This window comes from Callithrix jacchus, chromosome 22, assembly GCF_049354715.1.
Source record: "Callithrix jacchus isolate 240 chromosome 22, calJac240_pri, whole genome shotgun sequence".
NCBI classification, from domain to species: domain Eukaryota; kingdom Metazoa; phylum Chordata; class Mammalia; order Primates; family Cebidae; genus Callithrix; species Callithrix jacchus.
In genome coordinates this window covers 7,081,552-7,101,556 of record NC_133523.1, presented here as the reverse complement: position 1 = coordinate 7,101,556, position 20,005 = coordinate 7,081,552, and the positions used below count along the sequence as shown (strand labels likewise).

At 54.7% G+C, this 20,005-nt stretch overlaps 3 protein-coding genes across 17 annotated transcripts in view; 1 reads left to right on the top strand and 2 right to left on the bottom strand.

The window, feature by feature from the left end:
- Positions 1–534: 534 nt before the first annotated feature.
- On the bottom strand, positions 535–5,620 carry ZNF358 (zinc finger protein 358). The gene is made up of 2 exons (XM_035283494.3): positions 5,467–5,620; positions 535–2,320 (listed from the first exon to the last, which is right to left on the bottom strand). Exon 2 carries the CDS (start codon positions 2,280–2,282, stop codon positions 612–614), a length of 1,671 nt encoding a protein of 556 aa, XP_035139385.2. The 5' UTR covers positions 2,283–2,320; positions 5,467–5,620; the 3' UTR covers positions 535–611.
- A 5,726-nt stretch (positions 5,621–11,346) lies between these two features.
- The window catches only part of SAXO5 (stabilizer of axonemal microtubules 5), a 16,587-nt gene continuing 7,928 nt past the window's right edge, over positions 11,347–20,005 (bottom strand). Inside the window, exons 5-12 of one of the 7 annotated variants that reach the window (XM_054249500.2) lie at positions 18,428–19,021; positions 15,742–15,845; positions 15,555–15,655; positions 14,236–14,348; positions 14,046–14,155; positions 13,503–13,704; positions 12,663–12,748; positions 11,347–11,610 (exon numbers count right to left, since the gene is read on the bottom strand). In XM_054249500.2, coding sequence (XP_054105475.1) covers positions 11,386–11,610; positions 12,663–12,748; positions 13,503–13,704; positions 14,046–14,155; positions 14,236–14,348; positions 15,555–15,655; positions 15,742–15,845; positions 18,428–19,004 — 1,518 coding nt within the window. In that variant the 5' untranslated portion in view covers positions 19,005–19,021 and the 3' untranslated portion in view covers positions 11,347–11,385. Of the gene's footprint in view, positions 11,611–12,372; positions 12,749–13,502; positions 13,705–14,045; positions 14,156–14,235; positions 14,349–15,554; positions 15,656–15,741; positions 15,846–18,427; positions 19,022–20,005 lie in introns of those variants that run through there. The other 6 variants (XM_054249507.2, XM_054249505.2, XM_054249503.2 and 3 more) reach the window with 6 other exon arrangements.
- PEX11G (peroxisomal biogenesis factor 11 gamma) overlaps positions 18,766–20,005 on the top strand; it is a 21,088-nt gene continuing 19,848 nt past the window's right edge. For 4 of the 9 annotated variants that reach the window (XM_078360395.1, XM_054249508.2, XM_078360400.1 and 1 more), the window contains exon 1: positions 18,766–18,872. The gene's annotated coding sequence lies outside the window, so the exon portion shown is untranslated. Of the gene's footprint in view, positions 18,912–20,005 lie in introns of all 9 variants that reach the window. The other 5 variants (XM_078360397.1, XM_078360391.1, XM_078360389.1 and 2 more) reach the window with 3 other exon arrangements.

The following is a 20,005-nucleotide window of genomic DNA, read 5'->3' as shown; positions in this document are numbered from 1 at the left end:
GGGTGCCAGGTGTGATGGCTCACGCCTGTAATCCCAACACTTTGGGAGGTTGAGGAAGGCAGATCATGAGGTTAGGAGTTTGAGACTAACCTGACTAACATGGTGAAACCCATCTCTCCTAAAAATGCAAAAATTAGCTGGGTGTGGTGGTGCCTGTCTGTAATCCCAGCTACTCAAGAGGCTGAGGCAGGAGAATCACTTGAACCCAGGAGGCAGAGGTTGCAGTGAGCCGAGATCATGCCACTGCACTCCAGCCCGGGTGACAAAGCCAGACTAAAAAAGAAAGAGGAAGAAGGAGGAGGAGGAGGAGGAGGAGGAGGAGAAGGGCAGCAAGGGGTAAGTGAGCAGAACAGTGTGGTGACTAGTGGTATGGATCAGGGTGAGATATTGTGGGTTAAGCTGGGAAGTCTAGCTGGAAGGAAGCCAGGACACTGGAGCTCCAGATTGTGGCTGACCCTGGCCACACCATCTCATCTCCGGAGCAAGGGGCTGTGCTCAGAAAGAAAGCACAAAAGGTAAACCACGACACAGAGCCCGGAGGCAGTGAGAGGATTTTACTAACCGCACAACACACAATTTCCCCAGGCCCCCCAAGGATGCCGGTGTCCCCTTCAGCCATCAGGCCCCAGCAGTGCCCCTTGCTCCTGTATCCCCTCTGGACTCTCGCCGGTAGGGAGGGCTGGGCTGACAGTGCCACGAGAGGGAGAGCAGGGGTCACGGTGGGACACAGGGTCGGGGTCAGGGCTGGGCACAGGATCAGGGTCTGGGCTGGGCACAAGGTCAGGACCAGCATCCTGCCCAGGCTTGGGTTCAGACGTTTCCACAGGAGTAGGGCTGGGGGTGGATCTGGAGCCTGGGAGGGGCTTGGAGCTGGGATCCGGCAGAGTGCCCGGCCCAGAGCCGGGGTCAGGGCTGCGGCCAGAGCTGGTGCCAGGGCTGAGGCCCAAGCCAGAGCCAAGCACAGAAACAGCATCAGGACCCCGGAGGGAGACCTGCCCCGGCCTCATCATGGATGCAGGGCTGAGGCCAGGCGCGAGGCCCAGGCCTGCCGCAGCTGCTGCGGCTGCAGCGGCAGCAGCGGCCGCGCCCTCATGCACCCGTTTGTGCTTGGTGAGGCTGGAGGCCTGGCCGAAGGCCTTCCCGCAGAGCTGACAGCGATAGGGACGCTCACCCGAATGCACGTGCAGGTGCTGGAGCAGCGCTGAGCTCTGCCCGAAGGCCTTAGAGCAGTGCGGGCAGGCGTAGGGCCTCTCACCCGTGTGGATGCGCAGGTGGTGTTGCAAGTTGGAGCTCTGCCCGAAGGCCTTGCCGCAGTGCGGACAGCGATAGGGGCGCTCGGCTGTGTGCGTGCGCTGGTGCTGCAGTAGCGCCGAGCTCTGCCCGAAGGCCTTGCCGCACTGCGGGCACGGGTAGGGCCGCTCGCCTGTGTGTGTGCGCAGGTGTTTCAGCAGCGCCGAGCCCTGGCCGAAGCCCTTGGCGCACACCGGACACTTGTGGGGCCGCGGGCCGCCGTGTGTGCGCAGGTGCTGCGCCAGGAGCGAGCCATGCCCGAAGGCCTTGCCGCACACGGGGCAGTGGTGCGGCTTCTCCCCGCTGTGGCTGCTGCGATGTTTCAGCAGCGTGGAGCGCCAGCCGAAGGCCTTCCCGCAGGCCGCACACTGGTACGGCCGCGCCCCGGTGTGGATGCCACGATGCTGCGCCAGGGTGGCACCGTGGCTGAAGGACTTCCCGCAGTCGGGGCAGCGGTACGGCTTCTCGCCGCTGTGGGTGCGGCGATGCTGGCTCAGCCCCGAGCTGCGGCGGAAGGCTCGCCCGCAATCCGGGCAGGAGAAGGGTCGGGGAGGGCTGGCGGGGGCGGGGAGCACCGCGGGGCTGGTGGCCAAGACCTGGGGGGTGTCAGTGAGGTCAGAGGAGATGGGGTCCACGTTTGGATCGCCGGGGCTGAGGGTGTCGCTGTTAGGATCGAGAACCAGGGGAACCGGGCCAATCACATCTGGATCGAGGTCGAAACTCGAAGACATGGGGTCGGGATCTTGGGGTTCCGAGCCCAGAGCTTCGGCGTCGGGGTCCAGATCCTCCGAGATGGGCTCCAGATCCTCATAGTTGGGGTCCACGTTTTCCGAGACAGTGTTGAGGTCTTCTGGATCAGGCTCTGGGTCTTCAGAAACCGGGTCCAGATCCTCAGGATTAGGGTCCAGGTCCTCAGAGTCAGAGTCGACCTCTTCATAAACCGGTCTCAGGCCTTTGTGGCCGGGGTTCCTGACCAGGACTGAGCGCCGCATTTCAGGCGTGGATGTGCCAGCTGCTTCTAGGGCAGGACCTGCAAGGGCAAGGACAGAGAGTGGGTGGAGGTGGGTTCTGGGGAAACAGGGGTGTCTTTTGGAAGCCTCGTTAGCGATGGGAGAGGGGACCTGGTTGTGCCCCCAGAACACACTGTTTTTCTTTCTTTGAGTCTGTTCTGTTGCCAAGGCTGGAGTGCAATCCATGGATCTCGGCTCACTGCAACCTCAGCCTCCCTGGTTCAAGCGATTCTTCTGCCTCAGCCTCCCGAATAGCTGAGATTACAGGTGTCTGCCATCACACCCGGCTAATTTTTGTATTTTTAATAGAGACGGCGTTTCACCATGTTGGCCAGGCTGGTCTCCAACTCCTGATCTCAGGTGTTCCGCCTGCCTCAGCCTCCCACAGTGCTACTATTACAGGTGTGAACCACGGCGCCCGACCCTACTTCTTTATTTTTATTTTTTTGAGATGGGGTTTCACTCTGTCGCCCTTGCTAGAGTGCAGTGATGTGATCATAGCTCACTGCAACCTCAAACTCCAGGGTTTAAGCGATCCTCCCTCAGCCTCTGGAGTAGCTAGAACTACAGATGCACCACCACACTCAGCTAACTTGTTTCCTTCCCTCCCTTCCTTCTTTCTTTCCTTCCTCCCTTCCTCCTCTTCTCTTCTCTTTAGCGATGGAGTGTTGCTATGCTGCCCAGTCTGGTCTCAAATTCCTGGCCTCTAGTAAGCTTCTAGCCTCGGCCTCACGAAGGGCTGGGATTACAGGCGCGAGACACTGTGCCTGGCCAAACCCCACCCACTTCTGAGCATACAGGTGGATCTTTCCCTTGTCTCTGACTGCAGGGAGATTTCTGACTCACTCCAGCCAGGGCAGGGAGTTGTGGGACCCCAGTAAGACATGGTGGAACATGGTAGGACCCTCCCCTCTCAGCCCCAAACCCGGATGGAGGGCATGGGATTTGGCACTAGAGTTTTCTAGTCCCCAGCTCCATGGCTCTGCCCCTCCCTCCATCCTGGACTCCTCTTGTGGGAAGCTTGGGTCCTGTGGAGAAGACAGTCCTAGATTCTGACCCCCTTGCTGAGGGTCCCCACATGGGGAACAGTGTGGGTGTCAGGGTTCATGTGCTCCTGAGCGCATGGCCTGAATTCTTGTCCCATACTTGGGGGCGGCAGATTAATTTGCGGGCCTTCTGGTAGGGAGCCCCCCCACCCCCACCCCAGGCAGCATTCTGAGCTCTAGAATTCATGTCTGGGGATAAGAATATGCAATAAATGACCAGGCATAGTGGCTCACACCTGTAATCCCAGCACTTTGGGAGGCTGAGGTGGGCAGATCACCTGAGGTTGGGAGTTCGAGACCATCCTGGCCAACATGGAGAAACCCCATCTCTACTAAAAATACAAAATTAGCTGGGCGTGGTGGTGCATGCTTGTAATCCCATCTACTTGGGAGGCTGAGGCAGGAGAATTGCTTGAACCGGGGAGGTGGAGGTTGCAGTGAGCTGAGATCGCACCATTGCACTCCAGCCTGGGCAACAAGAGTGAAACTCTATCTCAAAAAAAAAGAATATGCAACAAATAACATCTGGTATCCCGCCTGGGTCACTGAGGAGAGACAAGAAGACCCTGGCTTTCCCTCTGGGGAGATGACAACCTGAATTCCAGACCTCAGAGCTCCAGGTGGGAAAAAGTGTCAAATCCTCTGTGTTCCCTCTTAGATCGGGAATGCCCTTTCCCAAAGCTAGATGGTGAGGCTGGTAGAGTGATATTTGGGACCCCTCCTGGTGAGGAGGGGTGGGCAGGGAGACTCATGAACCCCATAGGCTGGAGGGTGGGGACAGTTGTTAGTATACCTGTTTTATTTATTTAGAGATGGGGTGTTGCTATGTTGCCCAGCCTGAACTCACAAAGTCCTGGACTCAAGCTATCCTCCCACCTCAGCCACCCAAAGTATGGAAATTACAGGCATGAGCCACCATGCTAGGCTATTGTATGTTTTCCCAATTGGCTACAAGGTCCTGAATTTTTACTTCTAGCTGGAGGATTTGCAAAAATAATGCCTGGGGACCCTCTGGAGTTATTGGGGGAACACATGCACCATCCCCTCCCATGGCTGGGACATGGGGAGAAGTGTCAGCACACTTGTGGCCCTTCCTAAAGGAAGGATTCTGAACTGAATTCCACGTTTGTGGCTGGGGGCAGGCTGGGAGGTAGAGGAACAAGAGCTGGAACCACTTTTGGGGAACAAGGGGAGCCCAGGAGGACCTGCCGAGGAGGGATGCGTTGAGCTCCCCACCCCATGGCTGAGTGTTGAGGTGCAAACAATGAATCCATCTGTTCCTGGCAGAAGGTGTGGGGAACCTGTGGCTCCCCTCTGAGGAAGGGAATACACAGCCACAACCCCATAGCTGGGAGTATGCAGGCAAACAGAGCAGGATCCTGGACCCGGACCCCTAGTTGGAGAGTGGAGGAAACAATACCTGGGACCCCTCCTGCATTCCTGGGGAGGGGGCAGAGGAACCCTTAGATTGCCTCCAGGGAAAGGGGCCCCTGAATTCCAGTCTCTTAGCTGGAAGGTGGGAGGAGAAGTCACTGAAGTCTTTCCTGAGTTCCCAGGGGTGAGGGCAGGTGGACCCCTGGATCACCTCCTGGGGAAGGAGCTTCTAGAAATCCAGACCCCAAGACTGGGGCGGGGGTGCAGAACAATCGCTGGGTCCCTTCCTAGGGTTCTAGGGGAAGAGGGACCCCCTTGGTCCCCCTCTTGAGGACAGGGCCTCTGAACTCCCGACACCAGGCGGGAGGTGGAAACAATACTCGAGCCCCTCCTCGAATCAGGAGGGGAGGGGTCCTGGATCGCCTCCTGGAGAGGGGGCGTCTTGAGCTCCAGACCCCAGAGCTGGAGGGCACCCCCCACCCAGCCCGATTGAAGGCTCCCAACCTACGGGGCCCTCCCCCCCAGGGCCTCAGCGGCGGGATGGGCGCGCTAGGCCGGCGCGGGCCGCGGGGTCCCCTCCCCATCGCGCCCGCGACCCCCGCTCTCCCGGGCCGGGGCCGGTGGCGCTCAGGGCGGGGGATGAATAGAGGTCGCCCCGAGCTGCTCCCCGCGCCTGGAGCCCCCCGTTCGCCCGCCCCCCACCCAGCCCCCCGCCCCGGCCCCAGCCCACTCGGGGGGACACTCACCCGGCGCCCCTCGCCCCTGCCCGGCCCGCCGTGCCCGCGCCGGCCGCCGGCGCCCCCCGGGCCCGCAGGAAGCCCCCCTCCCGCCAGCCCCGCCGGCGGCCCCCTCGGCCCAGCGGCCCCGCCAGGCGCTCCCGGGGAGCGAGAGGGGCCGGCCGAGGGCCGCAGCGGGAGCTGCTGGGACTTGTAGTTCGCCGGCGCCCGCCGCGGCCGTCGCCATCGCTGCCCCCGCCCCCCGGGCAGGCCTTTGTCCCGGGCCCGGCCACCCCGGCCGCGCGGCCTCGCCTTTGTTTGCACCGCGCCCCGCCTGCACGCATCCCTGGCCAGGTCCCTAGTCTCTTCTTGGGCCTGTCTCAGCCCCTACGTGGCCCTGGCCCTATCTCTTTCTCTCCATCTCTGTCCCTCTCGGTCTCTCTCAGTCCCTATCTCTCGATCTCTGTTCATTCTCTGTCTGTCTCTGTCCCTGTCTTCCCATCTCTGTTCCTTTCTCTGTCTCTTTGTCCCCATTTCTTTCTCTCGGTGTTCCAATCTCTTTGCCTCTGTTGCTTTCTCTGCCTCGATCTCTCTCTGTCTCTCTCTCTCTCTATCTCTCTATCTCTCCTGCCCATGTCTCTGACTCTATCTTTGTTCATAAAACTCCAAACATGTTGTTCTTGCAGACTTGCAATGCACGTAGGCACAGCCAAGCCTCTCCGATCTGCGATCTGAAACCATGTCTATTTTTGCTTAACCTGGCCTTCCTCCAATTTTTCCTTTTTGCGTTGGAGAGCCCAACACCCTTTCTAAGTGACACCTGCCAAGGCACAGATTTGGGATATTTCTCCCCTAATGTTTTCAGCCTCCTACCCAGATGGTGGGGTGGCCGCTGTCCCTGGAGGCCTCCAAGTGCTAGGTGTGAGTGATGGTTTCCGGAGAACCTTATCCAGGGCTGGGAAAGGCTTGGGGCAAACTTTCCTTCAAGACACAGACACCCGCTGCCAGCTAGGAGAGACAGTGGAAATCAGCTCCTGGCGGCTGGACCCTGATGTTCTTCACTAAACATAAACAATGGTCACAGAATAGAAACAATGGTGAGGCAAGGCCACTCTGCGATCTGAACCAAACAGAGACAAGGGCCCTCAGAAATGAAACTCATAAAATGAATACTCATCCCCCTCTCCCAATGAACACAGGTGACTGCCACTTCTCACCAATGACAATTCCAACCTGACTTCTTTATTTTTGAGCTGGAGTTTCGCTCTTGTTACCCAGACTGGAGTGCAATGGCCCGATCTCAGCTCACCGCAACCTCCGCCTTCTGGGTTCAAGCAATTCTCCTGCCTCAGCCTCCCGAGTAGCTGGGATTACAGGCACGCACCACCATGCCCAGCTAATTTTTGTATTTTTAGTAGAGTCGGGGTTTCACCTTGTTGACCAGGATGGTCTCGATCTCTTGACCTCGTGATCTACCCACCTCAGCCTCCCAAAGTGCTGGGATTACAGGCATGAGCCACCGCGCCCGGCTTTCCAACCCGACTTCTATCCTCCCACCTCTGAGATAAAAATCAGTGAAATACCTAGTCAGCAAAATGCTCCCAGCTTCCCAACAATACCATCCAAGTAATTCTCTTTAAAACCACCCAGTATAGGCCGGGCATGGTAGCTCATGCCTGTAATCTTAGCATTTTGGGAGGCCAAGGCGGGGGGATCATGAGATCAGGAGTTCGAGACCAGCCTGGCCAGTATGGTGAAATCCCATCTCTACTAAAAATACAAAAATCAGCTGGGTGCGGTGGCGGGCACCTGTGATCCCAGGTACTCTGGAGGTCAAGGCAGGAGAATCACTTGAACCAGGAGGCAGAGGTTGCGGCAACCTCGGCTCACTGCACTACAGCCTGGGCAACAGAGAAAGACTGTCTCAAAAACAACAACAAAAAAACCCAAACCACTCAGTACAAGCCCAGATCTATAAGATGCTCCTCTGCCCTCATGTCCTCCTTACGGAGACACCCTGTGGTTCCTTCTTCCTTCCTGAACCTTCTGGATGTGTGTTGGACTCATAGCCTGAGACCTGCTTTCCGTCTTCCTGCAGAGCCCACAGCACATCTGAGAGACTGGAGAAAAGGTCAATGGAATGATGTCCCTGATTCCTCACCCTGCCACTGCCTGGATGATCCCATTATAAATAATATTCATGATGACATCTCTTGTTTCTGTGGCTCAGAATCTAACAGCACTTTCTTTTCCTCTATGGCCTCCCAAGTAGCTGGGACTACATTTGCACACCCAGCTAATTTTCTAAATTATTTTTAGTAGAGATGAGATCTTGCTATGCTGCCCAGGCTGGTCTGGAATTTCTGAGTTCATGTGTTCTTCCCACCCCAGCCTCCCAAAGTGCTGGAGCTGCAGGCATAAGCCACCACGTCTGGCCTGTCTTTTTCCTTTTTTAAAAAAAATATTTATTTATTTACTTAATTTTTTTACCTTTTACATTTTTTTTTTTTTTTAAAGAGACAGGGTCTCGGTATGTTGCCCAGGCTGGAGTGCAGTGGGTGTTCACAGGCACGATCCCACTACTGATCAGCACGGGAGTTTTGACCTGCTCCATTTCTGAACTGGGCCGGTTCACCCCTCCTTAGGCAACCTAGTGGTCCCTGGCTCCCAGGAGTTCTCCATATTGAAGCCGAACTTAGTGTAGACACCTGATCAGCATAGCACACTCCAGCCCAGAACTCCTGGGCTCAAGCGATCCTCCAGCCTCAGCCTCCTGAGTAGCTGGGACTACAGGCATGCACCACCATGCCTGGCCTGTCTTTTTCTAAATCAATAAAATTCCTTTTTTGACTTGAGCCAGATAGAGCTTGGTTTCTGTCACTTGCAACAAAATGACTTAAGACATTAACACATTTAGTCACCATTCATTGAGCTGCAGCCAAGGGCCAGGTCCTTTTCTGAACATGGTACATGCACCTTTTATTTAACCCTTGTTACCACTCTAAGGAGCAGGAACTATTGACACTTCCATTTTACGGGTAAGGAAAGTGAGGGTCAGGATGTATTCTTGCCTAAGGACAGAAAGGCAGGTCTGAATTCTGCTGCTATGTGATACTTACCATTGAGAAAGTTGTTTTCCTTTAAAAATTAATCCTGGTGGTTGGGTGCGGTGGCTCATGCCTGTAATCCCAGCACTTAGAGAGGCAGAGGAGGGCAGATCACCTGAGGTCAGGAGTTTGGGAGCAGCCTAGCCAAAATGGTGAAGCCCTGACTCTACTAAAATACACAAATAAGCCAGGCATGGTGGTGGGCACCTGTTGTCCCAGCTATTTGGGAGGCCGGGACAGGAGAATCTCTTGAACCCAGGAGGTGGAGGTTGCTGTGAGCTGTGATCGCACCATTGCACTCCAGGCTGGGCAACAAGAGCAAGACTTTGTTTCAAAAAAAGAAATTAATCTTGGTTACTCACATTCAATCCTATATTATTCATCTTGATCCCTAGGCTTTTGTGGGGAGTAAAGGGGTGAGTGGAATATAGGAGGGTTAGTCATAAATCCATAAAAATACATCCAGAATCATCCTGATGTAGTGTCCTTCCCCACGGATTAAACGTTTTCAGTACAGTTTCTGTTCTTCCCTGGCAAGCCATCCTAGGGCTGGTCATTTTCATTGTCAGAAAATGCTTCAAGTTGTGCTGAAATCCAGCTCTTTGTAACTGCTAAGCACTGTTTTCATCTAATGCCTAAGGCTATTTTAAACCATTCCTGGGATGAAGCAGAAAGATAATCCTGCAGCTAGAGCTACATGGAACTTAAGAACAAAGTAAACATTCTGAGCTTCCTGGCAGGCAAGGCAAAAAGGGAAAGCCTTTCTGTTCTCGTAGTCTGGTCACTAGGCAGACCAGATTCATCAGAATAGGATGAGCTTATTGCAGTGGTTTTCAACCAGGGTGTTTCTCTCCCATTCAGAAGACATTTGGCAGTGTTTGAGACATTTTGTTACAAGTGGAAGGGAGAGGTACTAGTGAGTAGAGGCGTCTAGTGAGTAGAGGACAAGGATGGCACCAAATATCCTCCAATGCACAGGACAGCCTCCAGTAAAGGATGATCTGACCTAAGACATCAATAAATGACAAGCCCTGGTTTATCCTGAAGTAACTCAGAACAGCACGATACCAAATATCTTTAGAGCACATATTCTACAGCTGGCAGAATCTTGCATGGTCGACGTGGATACCATGTGTGGCCAAAGAGTCATTTTGTTCCCACAAGTTGCAAAGCTGGACTCCTGACTTTCCTGCAGAAATGACAACCTGGCCTAGAAGAACTGATGTCAATCAGGAAATGGCTTCTGGCCAGGGTTGAGATTGGCTCAACCTCATGGTTCATTGGATTGGGGTACTTGGTTTTTGGAGGTTTGATTCTTGGTTCAGGAAAGCCATGTTCACTCCCTGAAGCTGGATGTTCAACAGCCTACAGAGGCAGGACCTAGGCATGGCCACCAAGGCCCACCTTATCCCAGACAGACCTTTCTCCTTGCCACATCCGGGACCGCGAAGGTCAGGCGCTGTCCAAGGTGCTGGTTCTTGCTGGGCCCTGTCTGTCACTCACTTGCTGTAGGGCGCCATCACATCATTCTCCTTTTGACCCTTTACAATTTGTCCCTGGCTGAACATTTACTCCCTTGGACCTCATAATGTCTTGATGGCTTTTGTCAATTTGCCCCTGAATTCTGCTCTGACTTGGGGGCCAGTTGACAGCTAGTGCACCATTCGGCCTCTAGTCTCTGCCCATGATGGAAAAACCTGCTGGGTCATTATTCTCAGCTGTGTCCACCCCTCCATGTCCTCTAAAGGCCACACTCAGTGTCCCCACCATTGAAAGCTTTTTCCACACACCCTGGCCTTCCCTACTTTCATCCTCAGAAGCGAAGCTTCTCCTCCACAACCTCAGCCTCATGCACTGTAAAGTGTGTACATTTCTCATGTATAACAGCCTCATGGAAAAGTGACTACTTATCCCCATTTCATAGATGAGCAAATTGAGGCTCAGAAGGGTTAAATGACTTGCCCAAACTACTATCCAGGACATGGAGGAGTCCGGGTTTGGACTGTGTCCATCCAGCCTCTCCCGCTCCCCGCATCTATGTTCTCAAACCGCCCACACCAATATCTCTGTTCAGTACTATGACTTCATGCTTTTTGTTTGTTTGTTTGTTTGATGCAGAGATTCTGCTCTGTTGCCTTGACTGGATGCAGTGGTGCAATTATATAGCTCACTGCAGGATCAAATTTCTGGACTTAAGTGATTCTCCCACCTCAGCCTCCTGAGTAGCTGGGACTACAAGCACATACCACCATGCCTGTCTTTTTTTTTTTTCTTTTTTTTTTTTTTGAGATGGAGTCTCACTCTGCCGCCCAGGCTGGCAGTGGTATGATCTTGGCTCACTGAAACCTCTACCTCTTAGGTTCAAGTGAATCTCCTGCCTCAGTCTCCCGAGTAGCTGGAATTACAGGCTCCCACCACCACATCCTGCTTATTTTTTCTATTTTAGTAGAGATAGGGTTTCACCATGTTGGCCAGGTTGGTCTCAAACTCCTGACCTCAGGTGATCTGCTTGCCTCAGCCTCCCAAAGTGCTGGGATTACAGGTGTGAGCCACTGCATCAGGCCAATTATCTTATTTTTTGTAGAAACAGGATCTCCCTATGTTCCCAGGCTGATCTCAAACTCCTGGGCTCAAGCAATCCTCCCGTCTTGGCCTCCCATAGAGCTGGGGTTACAGGTGAGAATCACCGCGTCTAGCCTTGACTCCATACTCTTCATGGGAACGCAGCAACAATGGAGTCATCCTCTTCAATGCAGTCCCTGCCTCCAGCCCCCACCCACCCAAGCATCCTCTGGAGACTGGCTGACTGATGGGAAGGGGTGGGATGTTGCCAAGGTGGCATTTATTGCCGGCTGGGGCACGGGTACATAGGGGGCTGGCAGGCCCGAGGGTCCATCTTCTCCCTGAAACCGCGCTGGCGAGGCGTGCCCAGGGGCACGAAGCTCTCCTGAGGATTGTTCAGCCTCTGGACTGATGGGCCCTGGTATTTGAAAGGAAACTCGTCCCTGTATTGGGTTGAGAAGAAGCGCAGTTCACCCAGAGGGGGCTCCATGTGGCTGTATTTGCACTGTGGAGTAAGGGTGAACAGCCTGGCAAGGCAGCCTGGGATGTGGCTGACCCACCCGGGCCATCCCAGGATCCCCAGCCCTGTTGCGTCGGGGGGCGGGACCAGGCAGGGCAGGCTAGCTGGTCGGGGGCGGAGCCAGAGTCTCAAAGCGGGAGGGGTTAAGACTGGGAAAGAGAAGATAGGGAAAGGGCGGGGCTATGGTCAGAAGGGTGGAGTTATGTAGGGGCGAGGTATGGCTACGAAGGGGCGGGATTGTCCAGGGGTGGAGTTGGGGTTCTGATCAATTGGGGGTGAGATTTAGCCCTTAAGGAGGTGAAGCTAGGGGTAGCGTGGGGCCGGTTAGGGCAGAGCCAAAGCATCAAAGGCTGGGAAGGTTGAATCCTGGGAGGAGGTGAATAGAAAGGGCCCCAGGCTGGGCTGAATGAAGAGCTCATGAGAGAAACCAGGGTTATCCCTGGAAGGAGCCCAGGGGTGGGGTGATGCTAGGTGACTCTGAATTGATTCTCATCTTGGGAATAACAGTGGTTGTGGTGCAAAGATGCCCCTGGGCTGACCTTGACATGACCCTGGGGGGTGAGGTAGGGATGATGTCTCTCTCTCTCTTTTTTTTTTTTTTAAGGCAGAGTCTTGCTCTGTTGCCCAGGCTGGAGTGCAATGGCACGATCTCGGCTCACTGCAACCTCCACCTTCCCGGTCCAAGCAGCTCTACCTCAGCATCCCGGGTAGCTGGAATTACAGGTGACCGCCACCACACCCGGCTAATTTTTGTATTTTTAGTAGAGACGGGGTTTCGCCATGTTGACCAGGCTGGTCTCGAACTCCTGACCTCAGGTGATCCGCCCGCCTCGGCCTCCTAAAGTGCTGGGATTACAGATGTGAACCACCGCACTCGGCCAAGCTAGGGATGATCTTGAGGCTGAAGGAATATTAAGATGCCCCCGAACCTGGGTGATCACTAACTCAGGCTGGGTGACAGCATAGTCATCCTGAGATAACTCTATACCCATGTGGGGGTTACATAATGAAGGGTGGCTCTCTTCCTCCTCCCTCACCCTCTGTAGCATCTCTTCAGTCACCGGGGCCGGAGCTGTTCTGTGTGGCTTCAGCATCTTCTGGTTCATGGTTAAAAAATCGAATTCTGGAGATTCGGGTGGGGGAGGCTGAGTTGAGGGCTGTGGGCCGAGGCGGGGCTGAGGATGTGGGGAAGTTCAAGGGAAGGGTTCAAGAGCCAAGCCCAGGCCAGCGCTGATATTTACCAGGGGAGAAGAATGGATTAGAAGAGGGAGAAAGGAGCCAAAGGAGGAGGGAGGAGCCAGACAAAGGGGGAATAACTGGGGAAGAGGGAGGAGCTGGGAGAAGGGAGGAGTCAGAGAAGGGAGGAGCCAGAGGAAGGGGGAAGAGCTGAGGAAGAGAGAGCAGCGGGAGAGGAGGGAGGAGCTAGGGGAGGAGCCCAGAGCTAGGGCATAGGGTTAAGAAGGCGAGGCCAGGCCAGTTGAGTCTGGGGCCCGGCTAGGCAGGGCAGGCTGGCCGGTCAGGGGCGGAGACAGAGTCTGACAATGGAGGAGGGGTTAAGAAGGGTGACAGAGAATGGGGAAGGGGCGGGTCTATGGCCCTAGGGTGGTTATGTTGGGGCGGGGCATGGCCATGAAGGGGCGGGGTTATTCAGGGGCGGGGTTATTCAGGGGCGGAGTTGGGGTTCTGGTCAATTGGAGGTGGGATTTAGCCTTGCAGGAGGTGAAGCCAGGGTTAGGGTGGGGCTCGTTAGAGGCGGGGCCAGAGCAGTGGCAAGGGCGAAGCTTCCAGGACCGGGCTTCTGGGGCGGAGCTTCCGGGAGTCGTGGCTTCCAGAGGCGGGGCGGGCTCCATAAAGCGGGGCTTCCCGGGAGCGCTCACCGCCAGTGCCCTGAGGCAGGTTGCTCCGCTGCAAGTGGAGGTTGGATGCTTTCTTCACCTGCCTCCACTCTGAGGGGCAGTAGTCCGAGCCCATGGTGGTCTTGAAGAAGTGTCTGAGCAGCTTTGGCTCCGCTAGGGTCACGTGACTCTGCAATTTCTCGTGAGGCACGTGGCGGCTGGGTGGCTGGGTCGGGGGTGGCGGCTGTAGGACCATACGGCATTTGAAAGCTCCAGTGTCCGAGAGGTCCCCGGGCCCAGGGGCGGGGGGAGGGAGGAGGTGGGCTCTGTGTGACCTTGGACAGCTCCCTCACCCTTTCTGGGCCCCAGTGGTAGCTCTGGGAGTTGGTGGTACTCATCACATTTTACAGAAAGACCCACCGAGGCTCGGAGTGGTGAAGTGACTCGCCCTAGATCACTCAAGTACATCCAGGAGATTACTGCATACACATATCAAGCTCGCTCCCACCTTGGGACTTTTGCCCCTGCTATTTGCTCTGTCTGGGAAGCCCTTTTTCCTGCTGCCTCTTTGCTCTTTCGGCTGACCTGGCCGTAGAAGTACTGCATGAAGGTGTCCAGACTGCCAGGGCCGGGGCACCAATTTCCTTTCAGGATGTGCGACTCCGGAGTCTGATCGTGGTGAAGAACAAAAGGCTCTGCCAGGAGCGGAACAGGTGCAGAGCTGCCCTGGGAGGCTGCGGTGGGAGGCGGGGTGGGGCGGGCTGCAGGCTCTCACCTGGCTCCCGGGCATAGAAGTGCTCGGTCTTGGTGGTCCTGTCGTGGAAGAGGCTGTCTCCAGGACGGATATTTACATAGTGGATGTGGGCTGCGGCCTGGGTCTTGTCATACCTGCACGTAATGTATTATTCTATCAAGAATAAGGTAAAGTGGGCCGGTCGCGGTGGCTCACGCCTGTAATCTCAGCACTTTGAGAGGCTGAGGTGGGTGGGTCACCTGAGGTCAGGAGTTCAAGACCAGCCTGGCCAACATGGTGAAACCCCCATCTCTGCTAAAATTATCAAATTATCTGGGTATGGTGGTGCATGCCTGTAATCCCAGTTACTCAGAAGGCCGAGGCAGGAGAATCACTTAAACCCGGGAGGCAGAGATTGCAGTGAGCTGAGATACTGCCACTGCACTCCAGCCTGGGCAACAGAGCAAGACTCCATCTCAAAAAAAACAAAACAAAACAAAAAGAGGCTGGGCATGGTGGCTCATGCCTGTAATCCCAGCACTTTGGGAGGCTAAGGTGGGTGGCCAGGAGTTCAAAACCACCCTGGCCAATATGGTGAAACCCTGTCTCTACCAAAAATACAAAAAATTAGCTGCGTGTGGTGGCACGAGCCTGTAGTCCCAGCTACTTGGGAGGCTGAGGTGGGAGAATTGCTTGAACCCAGGAGGTGGAGGTTGCAGTTAGCCCACATCATGCCACTGCACCACCACAGCCTGGGCAACAGTGAGACTGTGAGAGAGAGAGAGAGAGAGAGAGAGAGAGAGCAAGAGAGAGAGCGCGCGCGCGCGCGAGAGAGAGAGAGAGAGAGAGAGAGAGAGAGAGAGAGAGAGAAAGAAAGTGGATCCATCTGGGCAATGCCTGATAATGGGAGATCAGCCTTGGCTACCAGTGCCGGAGAACTCAAACGCAGAGTACTGGCCCTAAAGTCCTAAGGGAGGGCACACACCACATGCTGCTGAAGGGCAATTGTCCCATCTGGGTGGGAAGGCAGTGGCCCCTTTGTTTTTTTGTTTTATTTTTTGAGACAGAGCCTTGCTCTGTTGCCCAGGCTGGAGTGCAGTGGTGTCATCTCAGCTCACTGTAACCTCCACCTCCTGGGTTCAAGTGATTCTCCCACCTCAGCCTCCTGAGTAGCTGGGATTACAGAAACCCACCATCATGCCTGGCTAATTTTGGTATTTTTACTAGAGATGGGGTTTCACCATATAGGCCAGGCTGATGTTGAACTCCTGACCTCAGGCAACCCACCCGCCCCGGCCTCCCAAAGTGCTGGTTTTACAGGTGTGAGCCACTGCACCTGGACAGCAGTGGCCCCTTTATACCTTTCTTCAGGCAGACCCTGGGGTCTGTAGGCCTGTTTCTGCTCTGAACACGTTGATCTATAGCCAATCTTGCAGTCTCCCAGCTCCACTCTGGAGGAGGCCTGTGGGCAGACAGTGATAGGAAGGCCCAAACCACCCAGCCCCAAATTCTGCCCCCACCCGCAGCTCCAACACAGCCTTGATTTACCCTCTTACACATCAAGGCAGGTCGGCCTGGCAGGGCCTGGAACTGTCTCTGGTAGGAAGTCCCATCTTGTCTCTTGTAGTCCCACTTGAGGGTGTTGGGGCCCCCTTAGGATAGGAATGCGGCGGGGAGAGAGAGAGAGAGAGAGGCTGAAATTCTGAAATTCCCTGGGATCTCAAGCCCTCTGGAATTCCGTTTCTTGCCTGGGTAGGGGAACTGGGCCATTCTGAACAGTGTAGACTGAGAGCTGTCTGGCAAACACCACAAAATAAAAATAAATTATACTAAAAGCCAGATGTAATGGCTCATGCCTGTAATCCCAGCTATTCAGGAGGCTGAATTGGGAAGATGGCTTGAGCCCTGGAGCTTAAGACCAGGCTGGGCAACATAGTGAGACCCTCATCTCTAATAATAATAAATTTCAAAATACGGCTGGGTACAGTGGCTCACACCTGTAATCCCAGCACTTTGGGAGGCCAAGGCAGGTGGATCACCTGAGGTCAAGAGCGCAAGACCAGCCTGACCAATATGGTGAAACCCCATCTCTACTAAAAATATAAAAATTATCCAGGCGTGTTGTCATGTGCCTGTAGTCTCAGCTACTCAGGAGACTGGGACAGGAGAATCGTTTGAATCCAGGAGGTGGAGGTTTCAGTTAGCCAAGATGGTGCCACTGCACTCCAGCCTGGGTCACAGAGCAAGATTCCATCTCAAAAAACAAAACAAAACAAAAAAATTAAAAAAATATCTACCAAGGACTATATCGAGCCACACATAGGTTAAGTGCATTGCACCTTCTTATTGGACCTGGTATCTCTCTCTCTCTCTCTCTCTCTCTTTGGAGATGGAGTCTCGCTCTGTGGCCCAGGCTGGAGTGCAGTGGCACAATCTTGGCTTACTGCTATCTCCACCTCCCAGGTACAAGCAATTCTCCTGCCTCAGCCTCCAGAGTAGCTGGGATTACAGGTGCCCACCACCATGCCCGGCTAATTTCTGTATTTTTAGTAGAGATGGGATTTCACCAGGTTGGCCGGGCTGGTCTCCAACTGCTGGCCGCAAGTGATCCACCTGCCTTGGCCTCCCAAAGTGCTGGGATTACAGGTGTGAGCCACCGCGCCCAGCTTCTTCTTCTTCTCTTGGACCTGGTATCATTCCTCTTATGTTACAGCCTCCTTGAGGCTCAGAGAGGTTAAGGAACTTGCCAGAAACCACAGAAACTAGGAACCATAACTAAATGTCAGATCAGGGTTTGACAATCCCTGAGCCCATCTTAGAGGGGCCTCTGAGCAGTAATGCTCACCCAAAGGGTCACTGGAGTGACAGAATTGGAAAATCACACAAATGGCAGCTACTCTTCTTTGGGTGCTGTCTGCATCAGACACACCATGCACATTCAGCTTTACCAGATCCTATGAAGTGGGCCCTATGATTGCACCCATTTTGCAGATGGGGAAACTGAGGCTTGGAGAGGTCAACTTGCTCAGACTCCCATAGCTACTAGGGTGATAAGGCTGGGGGGTGCGGTGAGGAGAGGGTGCAGTTGGAGAACTTAGCTGATTTGTCTGACCCAAAACTGGCATTCATGACTTCTGTCAACTGCACGCCACTGTGGACAGATTTGGAGGTTATACCCACTCTACTGATGCTGAAACTGAGGCCAAAGGTGGTTCCAGGGTTTCTGAGCCTTGGTGTAATTGACATTTGGGGCTGGCTAATTCTCTGCTGTGGGGGCTACCCTGTCTGTGGTAGGATATTTGACAGCATCTCTGGCCTCTACCTGTTGTCTGCTGGTAGCACCTCTGTCGTCTTTTTTTTTTTTTTTTTTTTAATTTTTATTTTGTAAGGGCTGGGCTCAGTGGCTCATGCCTGTAATCTCAGCACTTTGGAGACCGAGGCAGGTGGATCACTTGAGCCCAGGAGTTCAAGACCTGCCAGAGCAACATAGTAAGACTGCAGCTCTACAATAAGTACAAAAAATTAGCTGGGCTTGGTGGCATGCATGTCTGCAGTCCCAGCTACTTGGGAGGCTGAGGTGGGAGAATCGCTTGAGCTGGGCAGATCCAGTCTGCATGAGCCGAGATCGTGCCACTGCATTCCAGCCTGGGTGACAGAGTGAGACACTTTCTAAAAAAAAAAAAAAAAAAAAAAAAAAAAAAAAAAAAAAATTGTATATAATAAAAAATAAAATAAGATTTTTATTTTGTAGAGATGGGTCTCCCTATGTTGCCCAGGCTGGTCTCTAATTCTTGGCCTCAAGAGATCCTCCTGCTTAGGCCTCCCAAAGCACTGGGATTATAGGTGTGAGCCTGGCCTCACCCCTCGTCTTTTATTCTTTTTTTTTGAGATGAAGTCTTGCTCTGTCTCCCAGGCTGGAGTGGAGCGTCACAACCTCGGCTCACCGCAACTTCCGCCTCCTGGGTTCAAGGGATTCTCCTGCCCCAGCCTCCTGAGTAGGTGGGATTACAGACACCTGGCACTGCACTCGACTAATTTTTGTATTTTAGTAGAGACGGGTTTACATATTGGCCAAGCTGGTCTCGAACTCCTGACCTCAAGCGATCCACCCGCCTCGGACTCCCAATGTGCTGGGATTACAGGCTTAAGCCGCCGTGCCCGGCCACACCCCAAGTCCTGAACCACCAAAAACGTTTCTAGACATTGCCAAATGTTCCCTCAGGCGCGCGCTCACCGAGGTGGCAACTGGGCGCTCGGGGCTGCGGGCGCGCGTCCTGGGGTGGAAAGAGCTCCTGGTGCGTGGTGAGCGGCATGCGCAGCTTGTCGCGGTCTCCGGTCGGCAGGGAGTCGCGGTTGAAGATGAGGCGCGCGCCGCGGATCTGCTGTCCAGCGCGAGCCGGCAGCTCAGGCCAGTCGTAGGCGGCGCGCGCGCTGGAGAGGCCGATCCCGGCGTGCGCGTCCTCGCGCAGGTGCAGGTTGCTGGCCTTCATGGCGAGCGTGCGTTCCCGCGCCTGCGCCCGCAGCAGCTCCCACGGCGGCGTGGACGGAGGCGGGAACGCGCGGCGCGCCTCCGACACGCGCTCTTCCCGGTCCCAGCGCGGGTCCAACTGGAAGAGCAGCGCGGGCGGCGGCTGCAGGCTCGGTGGCTCCCGGGTGGCAGCCGGGTAGGCGAAGTCTCGGTGCGTCGTGGTGAGCATGGTACCCTCGTGAAGCCGCAGGTCGGGCCCCAGCGAGAAGTGCGACGCCTTGAGGAAGTCCAACTGGGACATCGGGCACGGGCGCGGGCACGGCAGGAGGGCCTCTGCGGCCATCGCAGGACATCAGCCACCTGCGAGAGGGTGGAGACGGGTGGAGACGGGTGGAGACGAGGGGCTGAGCAAGTGCCCGCCCGGGACAATGCTGCCTTTCACTCCTTTCTGTGCGCCAAGCACTGAGCTGGCTGGAGACATCACGGGAAACTGGCACAGCCTCTGTGCCCGCCCCCAGGGAGAGCAGAGATAGAAATAATTATTCATGGCCGGGCGCGGTGGCTCATCCCTGTAATCCCAGCACTTTGGGAGACCCAGGCAGGTAGATCACGTGACGTCAGGGGTTAGAGACCAGCCTGGGCAACATGGTGAAACCCCATCTCTACTAAAAATTAAAAAACATAGCCTGGAGTGCTGGTGTGCACCTGTAGTCCCAGCTATTCGGGAGGCTGAGGCAGGAGAATTGCTTGAACCCTGGAGGCAGAGGTTACAGTGAGCCGAAATTGGGTCTCTGCATTCCAGCCGGGGAAACAGAGTGACACTCTGTCTCAAAAAAAAAAAAAAAATTAGAAGAAAATAAGTAATCATTCATGTGGTACCTACTGTAGCTATGTACCTATGTAGGTCTGGCATACAGTAGGCACTACATAAATGATTATTTCTGTCCCTGGGCCTGGAGGCCAGTGAGGGTGGGGAACTAACATTAGTTCACAAAACAGACCTAGATCCCTGCCTTTGTGGAATTGATAACGGGGCAGGAGATGACAGACAATAATTAAAAAATAAAACAACAAAAATTGAAGAGTAGGTTAGAAAGTAATAGCTGGGTACTGTGGCTCACACCTGTAATCCAGGCACATTGAGAGGCCAAATCGAGAGGGTTGCTTGAGTCCAAGACCAGCTTGAGCATAGTGGCACCCCATCTACACACACACACACTAGCCAAGTGTGGTAGACTCAACCTCTTGGGCTCAAGCAATCCTCCCATCTCAGTCTCCTGAGCTTCTGGAACTATAGGTGTGCACCACCATGGATGGCTAATTTTTTCTTTTTCTTTTCTTTTT